Raw genomic sequence first — 10,000 nt, 5'->3', positions numbered from 1 at the left:
TGAAATTCAAATCGATACCCAGCCCTAGTTTTGACCGCTGTGTCTGGACATGGCTGCGGGAGCGGGCTGACCTCTATGATGTAGTCGTTGCCGTCTTTGCCGTGGACGGCCTTCACCGCGCAGATGTCCAGGCCCCCGAACATCTCCGCACACGAGTCCACCCAGAGACGGTACCTGGACCACAGACGCCCAGGGATGACGTCATCACCAATAACAACATCAACAATCATCAACAACAATCACACTGGGGCTTTCCTAAAACATAACTGTGGCTGAAATAAGACAGGTCAGTAGGAGGCAGACACGACCAATGAACATTTATATAAAAAAAAACACTGTTAGGATTTTAAAAAAATAAGCCACATTTCGTCCAAAGGCCTTCGTCAGCTGTCAATCAGTTTCATTCACTTGTAATGTTCTGATGAAAACACCCCACTAGAAGCAGGCCGGTGGTCTCTCTCTCAGTGAGGGGCGGTGCTCACCTGTCTGTCATGGCGATCTGCTCCAGCATGGCAGAGCCCGTGTTGGCCTTCCAGTTCCCAGAGATGGACGTCCTCCTAGAACAGACCAACACGTTCACCCACGCTCACGGACAACTGCTTTAGGGAGGCTCAAATAGACGAGGCTCATATCCACACTCAATGCAGTAATAAAATGATCTGTGATTCAATACATTTTATGTGTAATATGGGAATGTGCAAAGATGGAGAATGTATAGTTGCGTGTGTTTTTGTGTATGGTTGTGTGTGTGTTTTTGTTTGACTTAGTATATCCGTATTTAATTATTTACTTATTTACCTTTTGCTATTTTATATATATGTTTATGGGGACTTGACCATTGCACTGACTGGTAGGCATTTAACTTTGTTGTTCTTGTACCTGTACATGTGGTGTAATAGAAATTGTAATAGATACATTTAAATGAGTGTATTCTCTGTATCAAGACATTGTGTAAAGCAGGAAGCTGCCCTTTGTTTATTGCCCTGACCCCTGACCCCCTATCTCCAGGCCTTTTAATCGACTTTGTGGCAGGAGACCTCCCCAGGGGTCCCCTCCTCCCAACTATCTTTGATCCCTGTCTTTGTTCACTTGAGCTGTGGCCTAGCCTACTCACTATAATTGGCTAGTGAGTTATTTGCATATGCAGGTATGGTCACACCCACACTGTTTATAATACCCTGTTCTCAAGATAATCTTTGCTCTTGGTGGATGATCCTTCCTCTCTGAGCCCGACTTTGCAAACTTGTAACTTATCTGGAATAAAGGAAAGCTTGGACTTTCAAAGATGAACCTTGGCATTCTCGACTACTCTTTTCTTAATTATTAGAATAAATCTATAACAGTGGCAATGACAATAAAGACATCTTTATCTTTAAATAGTTTCTCAGTGGTCAGTTTAGAGTGGTTTTCTATAGGGAGCTTTTAGAGAAAGCCACTAAAGTAGCCAGTTTATCAGTAAAACTAGAAATGTGCAATTTGGGGAAATTGCAAGTGTGGTTGCCCATTCTGTCATTATTACTTAGTGTTGGGTGTGTGTATGGTGTATGTGTGTGCGTGTCTTATGTGTGTGTTGGATGTTGTGTGCATGCTCTTGCAGTTCTTCGGTAACTGTAGGCCTTGGTTTCCGAGATTAAAATATTTGAACTGGAGATTTTCTCTATTCCCATTCAAGTCAAGTAATTCACTAATAAATTAATATAAATGAAACTATCAAAGATATTGCTTAGCAATGAGGAAGCACAAGATTCCCGTTGAAGCCGGTCGATTTGACATATGACTCGTGTGTGTGCCGTTAGAACTGTGGGAGGAGTAGCGTGGCAAACTTTTGGGGTTGCTCTAGATCCAAAACAAACAAACAAATAAAGTTGACCAAGTGCTAGAGTGTGTTGCCCTTTGGGGCAACCACACTAACTAGAAAGTACATTTCCTGTAAAAAATGTGAGGTGGGCTAGCTGCTGCAGCTGTATGTAACAGCTACTGCTAGAACTACTATGGACCATGCAATCTCCATGCACCCTCCGGCGAAGACCGTGCGTCTGTAGCCCACTCAGGGACTGAGTTGTGGGGTCTGTGGCGGGGACAGTGGCGTGGTGGCGAGACTCCGCCCCTTCAGATCAGAGCTGGTCAGGGACAGTGTACCCCTCTCCGGGCCACCTACCCGCCCGCAACGGTGAAGACCATGTGTCTCTAGCCCACTCAGGGGCTGAGTTGTGGGGCCTGTGGTGTGGATACTGGCGTGGTGGTGAGACTCCGCCACCTCAGGTCAGAGCTGGTCGGGGGCAGTGCAATAACCTACGGGCAATCTCTATGCACCCACCGGCAAAGACCGTGTGTCTCTAGCCCACTCAGGGACTTAGTTGTGGGTTCCGTGGCGTGGATAGTGGTGTGGTTGGGAGACTCCGCCCCCTCAGGTCAGAGCCAGTCGTGGACAGTGTACCCCTCTCCGGGCCACCCACTTTCCCCCACCGGTGAAGACTGTGTGTCTCTAGCCCACTCAGGGGCTGAGTTGTGGGGCCTGTGGTGTGGTGGCGAGACTCCGCCCCCTCGGATCACAGCGAGTCGAGGGCAGTGCAGTGACCTCCGGACAACCTCCATGAGCCTATAGTCTGGGGCCTGTCTCTTTCGCAGTTGTTTCGCCGGTCTAGAGCGGAAGCACCTAGGATGATGCATCCCATAATCTTCCGGTCTGGACCGTGTGTCTCTAGCTCACTCAAAGGCTGAGTTAATGGGTCCGTGGCATGGTTAGTGGCGTGATGGCGAGACTCCGCCCCCTCATAGCAGGTCGCGGACATTGTAGCCCTCTCTGGGCCACCCACCTGCCTTCATCAGTGAAGGCCGTGTGTCTCTACCACACTCAGGGGAGGGGTCTGTCCCGATTCAAGTGTTGCATCCTACCTAGGTCGCAGCCTACGCGGTCTATGTAGGTCGCGTCCTTCAGGCCAGGTAGGCCGGATGTAAACGTTTTGTGAAATGGAACGGTCTAGCCTACGGAGGATTCCCAACTCGTCATTTTGTTGCCTAGGCAGCCCCAAGCGAAAAAGCAAAAAGTGGATGCCCAATGCTGACGGCAGGTTGTTATGGAAACACCACAGAAAATGCCTATCTAAATCGTCTATCTAAACTAAACTATCTAAACTAAAGATACAGGCGTAATTTGGATAACGTTTCCACATATTGGGATTCTATGGTGGTACTATCAGGCATGACATTTTATTAAAACGTAATAATATTAACATCAAAGCGGTTTAAAAACATTTTAAAATCCGAGCAATGGCGGCTGGTACAGGAATAAATCCGGACCGAAACGCATTCTGGGAGGGAGGCCGCGAAGGATCCATCAGTTGTATCCTTCAAATTCGTCAAAAGTAGGGCACATTTGTGGGCTGCATTCGGAGGACTCTTCGTAGGCTGAATGAATTGGGACAGCACTTGTCGCCCCGCTGTGACGTAGCAGCCTTCAAATCCGGCCTAGTTAGGATGCAACCCTTGAATTGGGACAGACCCGAGGTGTGTGGTCTGTGGTGTGATGCTACCACTGTAGTCATAAAAGTGTGCCTGTACCTTTAAGAGATCCTGCTCTGTCCCCAAATTCAAATCCCAACTGACACTCTGAGCAGCCCTTCATTCACTTCAATGTAAAGGCATGCCGGATTCAGACAGCTCTCTCTCTCAAAAAGTATAAATGTTACAGCTTAGATATTGACACCGTAGGAATCCTGGGAACTTGCTGAACATTTTCATGTATAATATGTCTGTGTAGCTTAAAAACTGTAGCCATGGCGACAAGTTAGAAAAAGGGTAAAAATGAAAAATTAGCAGCTCAAAAGTGCGGAGTGCGGCACCACACGTTTCAATGGGGAGCGCAGTTGGCAAACAAATTGTCAGTCACACAGCTTAGATACATACAGTACATTGTACGAATCAGTACAGTTGTGTGAATGTTTTGGTGTATAATATGTGTATGAGCTGTTAAAATTGTAGGAGTGCCAGCAGTTTACAAAATGTGTGAATAAGCAACAGCTGCCACCACTCTAAAACATAACTGGAGATTTTCCCTATTCCCATTCCCATTCAAGTCAATGGGGAATTTTTATTCACTAATAAATTAATATAAATGAAACTATCAAAGATATTGCTTAGAAATGAGGAAGCACAAGATTCCCGTCGAAGCCGGTCGATTTGACATATGACTCGTGTGTGTGCCGTTAGAACTGTGGGAGGAGTAGCGTGGCAAACTTTTGGGGTTGCTCTAGATCCAAACCAACCAACCAAACAAACAAAGTCGCCCAAGTACTAGAGTGTGTTGCCCTTCGGGGGCAACCACACTAATAACATTTTATAGGGGGGGTGAAGGCGCACACCGCAGGGGCTATTCCTTACTGCAGCGTCCTGCCTGTCCCTCACACCCCCTCTCTCTCCAACATGTCCTGTCTAAAATCTTCACTGTCCTATCTAATAAACAATGTCATAATAAATATCTTTTAAAGAAGGTGAGGTCAGCAGAGTCCCCCCCCCCCCTCGTCTGGCCCAGCGGTTCTCTGGAGCAGGACTGGAGAGCCGTGCTTCACTCAACACTCTTTTGTTTTTGTAGCTGAATGGAAAACCTCAAGAGGGAACAGATCTTATCCTTCAATTCTACTTTGTTGACGATGATGGCGATACGCGTCTATAAATATGTTTGTGTGGTGGTTGGCTGGAGGCGTGCTTCACGCCAGGGGGAAGCCGTCGAGATCAGCCTCTCAACTCCACTCCTCTTAGTCCAAAGCAATTGTTTGGACTGGGCGACATGAAAGCTGAAAGGACATTGACTCACACACTCATTGTTGCTCCCTGTCAGGTCAGTACTGGGCATGCTCTGTGACGTTACTGGGGAGTGTTTAGAGAGCAAAGTGGCCGTGAGAGACAGAGGAATACTGTAGATCAAAGACAGATTAAATCAAATAAACGCTGTACCACACCAGGGGGGAACCCCCCCCACTGTTCTTAAATGTTCTCAACGTATCAGACGAGTCGCAGGCCAGTCAACCCTGCTACAAATCAAATCAAACTTAATTTATATATAGCGCATTTCATACCCAGAGGCAAGACAATGCGCTTTACAGAGAGCAATGGGAGGGTGGGCAAAGGTCCCAGCCCTACATATTCCAGAGGGAAGCAAAAAAACAGTTTCACCCGGGGGCTACAGCAGCCAGAGCCTCACCACTGACGGCTGGCGCCACCCCCAGCCCTCTGGGAAACACAGGGCACGCCGCCAACACAGGGGCTCCACGCCAACACAGGCCACGCCCCTAACCAGGGGCAACAGGACACAGCGGAGAGGTCGTGCCTGGGCAGAGGAGGAAGTGGGAGTGTGGCGGAATGAGAGGGAAGTGGTGGTGCACCCTGGGAAGGTTCCCAGACTCACTCACAAGGCATGCGGGCTGAGCTATTCTAGGGTGTCTCTGCCTGTCTGATGGCCTGTCTTTCCCCATCTCCTTCTCTCTCCCTCCCTCTCTCTCCCTCCCCTTCTCTCTATCTCGGTCTCTCCATCTCACCCCCTCATCTCTCTCGCCCCCATCTCTCTCTCTATCTCCATCTATCTTTCCCCATCTCTCTCTCCCCCCATTTCTCTCTCTCTCCTTCCATCTCTCTCCCTTCCTCCATCTCTCTCTCTCCCTCCATCTCTCTCTCTCCCTCCATCTCTCTCTCTCCCTCCATCTCTCTCCTCTCTCACTCTCTCTCTACATCTCTTTAGCTCATGTATAAAACCATAGGGTTCTCTCATCTCACATCCTTACATGTAAGCCTTGTAGTTGCTGCCGATCTTCTGGATCCTGATGTCGTACTTGGACTGGACGAAGGGCTCGGTGGTGGCGTAGGTCCTGGCCAGGGCCACCACGCTGGTGATGTCCTGGAAGTCATTCTGGTTCTCCACTTTGATCTGCAGCACAGGAAGCATCAGACACATCATGAGACCCCTGGCTGATCACCAGGGGTGCTTCTACGCCATCGAGCAGTAGTTCCACATAGGATGTAAGTTTATGACGTCTCCCTGACAGTTGTTGTTCATGTTCCTTGATCTGTGGAGGGAAGACGCTGCTAGTTAGCTACTGAAACCGTAAAAGAGGAGCTGCTAACTGTTAGCTGCTGTTAGCGGTTAGCATCAGCTTCCCACAGGAATGTTACAGCAGGCGACAGCCGGGATAATGAGGCTCCCCGAGGGGAAAACATCTCCGGACCGGACGATCCCACTGCTTTCTTTCTCACGCGCGTAACCACTCCCAGGTTACAGTAGGTGAATGTACAAGATGGCGTAACCTCAAGACAGATGTTTTAAAGGAAACGGCTCAATCGATACCGACCTATGCGAACACAACATTACCAGTGAAAGGTGGTTGTGGAGCACGCTCCCACAGCGTGGTGAGGTTTGACTGAGGAGGAGCGATAGAGCAGCAGACAGCAGCTCTCTGAGTTTACATTAAATACGCCTTTGGGCTAAAGATCCCCAGCCTCTGTTGGGTCTCCGCAGTCGTACATACAACATGAATATGTGTGTACTGTGTGTATACTGTGTGTATACTGTATGTATACTGTGTGTATACTGTGTGTATACAATGTGTATACTGTATGTATACTGTGTGTATACGATGTGTATACTGTATGTATACGGTGTGTATACTGTATGTATACTGTGTGTATACGGTGTGTATACTGTGTGTGTACTGTGTGTATACGATGTGTATACTGTATGTATACTGTGTGTATACGATGTGTATACTGTATGTATACTGTATGTATATGGTGTGTATACTGTATGTATACTGTGTGTGTACTGTGTGTATACTGTGTGTGTACTGTGTGTATACGATGTGTATACTGTGTGTATACTGTATGTATACTGTGTGTGTACTGTGTGTATACTGTGTGTGTACTGTGTGTATACGATGTGTATACTGTGTGTATACGATGTGTATACTGTATGTATACTGTGTGTATACGATGTGTATACTGTGTGTATACTGTGTGTATACTGTGTGTATACTGTATGTATACTGTGTGTGTACTGTGTGTATACTGTGTGTATACGGTGTGTATACTGTGTGTATACTGTATGTATACTGTGTGTATACGATGTGTATACTGTATGTATACTGTGTGTGTACTGTGTGTTTACTGTGTGTATACTGTGTGTATACTGTGTGTATACTGTATGTATACTGTGTGTATACGATGTGTATACTGTATGTATACTGTGTGTATACTGTCTGTATACTGTGTGTATACTGTATGTATACTGTGTGTATACTGTGTGTGTACTGTGTGTATACTGTGTGTATACTGTATGTATACTGTGTGTATACTGTGTGTGTACTGTGTGTATACTGTGTGTGTACTGTGTGTGTACTGTGTGTGTACTGTGTGTACTGTGTGTGTACTGTGTGTGTACTGTGTGTATGTGTCTGTGGTGATGGTTTGGAGGAGGGCTCCTCAGCTTAGACATTTTGGTTCAGGTCAGGAAAATGCTCTCCTTCATTCCAGGGTTATTCCAAGATCGAGGAAGGTTTTCCTCTGAACACACCAGGAAGGGATTCAATAAGTGAAGCTGGTCTCCTCAGCTGAACACACCAGGAAGGGTTTCAATAAGTGAAGCTGGTCCCCTCAGCTGAACACACCAGGAAGGGATTCAATAAGTGAAGCTGGTCTCCTCAGCTGAGGTGTGGTCTGAGGCGGGTGGGAGCCAGCAGGGAGGCGAGCCAAACCAGGGCGGTGGAAAGAGGCGGCGCGGCGCAGAGAGTCAAGCGCTGGGTGAATAAAGTCAACCCAGCGCTGGAAAGAGAGACCTCAAGGTGGGCCGGGCGTCAACACTGGCAGCTACATCAAGAGCTGGGAGAGCTGGAAAAGACCTGTCATCCTGGAGACCGTCGCTCTGCATCCAGATGAGCAGCGTCTGAGGAGGAGGACAGATCCCAGAGGGAGAGAGGAGGGACTCCTGCAGGAGGACAGATCCCAGAGAGAGAGAGGAGGGACTCTAGGAGGAGGACAGATCCCAGAGAGAGAGAGGAGGGACTCTAGGAGGAGGACAGATCCCAGAGGGAGAGAGAGGAGAGACTCTAGGAGGAATCCAGATCCCAGAGGGAGAGAGGAGGGACTCTAGGAGGAGGACAGATCCCAGAGGGAGAGAGGAGGGACTCTAGGAGGAGGACAGATCCCAGAGGGAGAGAGGAGGGACTCTAGGAGGAGGACAGATCCCAGAGGGAGAGAGGAGGGACTCTAGGAGGAGGACAGATCCCAGAGGGAGAGAGAGGAGAGACTCTAGGAGGAGGACAGATCCCAGAGGGAGAGAGGAGGGACTCTAGGAGGAGGACAGATCCCAGAGGGAGAGAGGAGGGACTCTAGGAGGAGGACAGATCCCAGAGGGAGAGAGGAGGGACTCTAGGAGAACAGATCCCAGAGAGAGAGAGGAGGGACTCTAGGAGGAGGACAGATCCCAGAGGGAGAGAGGAGGGACTCTAGGAGGAGGACAGATCCCAGAGGGAGAGAGGAGGGACTCTAGGAGGAGGACAGATCCCAGAGGGAGAGAGGAGGGACTCTAGGAGGAGGACAGATCCCAGAGGGAGAGAGGAGGGACTCTAGGAGGAGGACAGATCCCAGAGGGAGAGAGAGGAGAGACTCTAGGAGGAGGACAGATACCAGAGAGAGAGAGGAGGGACTCTAGGAGGAGGACAGATCCCAGAGGGAGAGAGAGGAGGGACTCTAGGAGGAGGACAGATCCCAGAGGGAGAGAGAGGACGGAGAGGATGAATGGGTTCTCTTTTTAAGAGGCGATGTCATTCAAATACAGTGTGACATCATGACAGGATGGGGAGTTCCTGTTAGTCACAAACAATACAGGCGGTTACACAGAACTTATTATAAGGGGATAACCTTTGACCTGAAAAAGCAGCCTGTATTTTACTGTACATGCTTGAGCATGTGGGATCATTTGGGCGTTCACAGTTACCCAGCCGAAGGAGTCACAGAGTGGAACCACCACCACACAGCAAACAGCTACTCAACAGCTCCATCTCACAGCCTGTTCTCCTGCTTCTCCTCGTTCTCCTCCCTCAGGAGTCTCTGCTCCACTTGAAAGGTCCTGGAACCCCCCCCCTCAGGACCCCCCGTCCCCCAGAGTGCCTCACTGCTGGGCGAGGTCAGAGGGGTCAGAGGTCAGCGTGGGGTTAGGCTGGGTTAAGTGCTCCAGGGGCCTGTGAGGGAACTCTTCTCTGGAGGAAGCTCGTCTGCGCTGATGCAGGGAGGATAAACGTATAGGAAGTAGTTTCCTCCCTTGTGTGTGCGCTGTGTGTGTGTGTGTTTGTATGTGTGTGTGTGTGAGTGTGTGTTTGTATGTGTGTGTGTGTGTGTGTGTGCGTGTGAGTGTGTGTGGGGGGGGTACTCGGGTGCAGCCCATGCCTGTTTTAATCTTTGTTATTATTTACAGTGATCACAACAATCAAGTCCACGAGGTTGAACGGTGCAACTTGAAGCCGTAACCTTGACTACGCAAGCTTTGTTCTAAACCACGGCAGCGATTCAGCCCAAAGGTATTCTGGGACAGAGCGCTGAGACGGGGAGGGAAGTGGGGCGTTGAGGGAGCCCCTCCTGAGTACAGTACTCTCTGTCCCATGGCTCACTGGCCCTGGCTGGACACCAAGGTCAGCTGGCGCTGGGCGAGGAGGCGTGAGAGAGGGCAGGCCTGACCCCGCGGCCCGCCTCCAGACCCCTGAGAGAGAGAAGCTGTCCCCCCCCGGCCCTGGAGGACGTGGAAACCCCCGCCATGAAAAGCCCCAGTCTTCCCCCCGGCCAGCGGGCTGCAGGGGCCGGTCCAGCTTCCCAGCGTCCTCCCAGCCCTGCGGGTCTGTCCACGGCCCGGCCACACCGTCCTCTGACTGCACCACACACACACACACACACCCACACACACTCACATACATCAAAGCACCACACACACACACACACACACACACAGACACACACACACATC

At 49.6% G+C, this 10,000-nt stretch overlaps 1 protein-coding gene across 1 annotated transcript in view; it reads right to left on the bottom strand.

The window, feature by feature from the left end:
• syn3 (synapsin III) overlaps positions 1–10,000 on the bottom strand; it is a gene marked incomplete at both ends in the record, with an annotated part of 186,109 nt that overhangs the window by 15,994 nt on the left and 160,115 nt on the right. The window contains 3 exon segments of the mRNA XM_084447780.1: positions 72–174; positions 483–557; positions 5,778–5,920. Coding sequence (XP_084303906.1) covers positions 72–174; positions 483–557; positions 5,778–5,920 — 321 coding nt within the window.

Source organism: Borostomias antarcticus (genome assembly GCF_949987555.1).
Source record: "Borostomias antarcticus genome assembly, chromosome: 13".
Classification (NCBI taxonomy): Eukaryota; Metazoa; Chordata; class Actinopteri; order Stomiiformes; family Stomiidae; genus Borostomias; species Borostomias antarcticus.
Note: the sequence above shows the minus strand (reverse complement) of the source record. Positions and strands in the feature narration are given on the sequence as shown.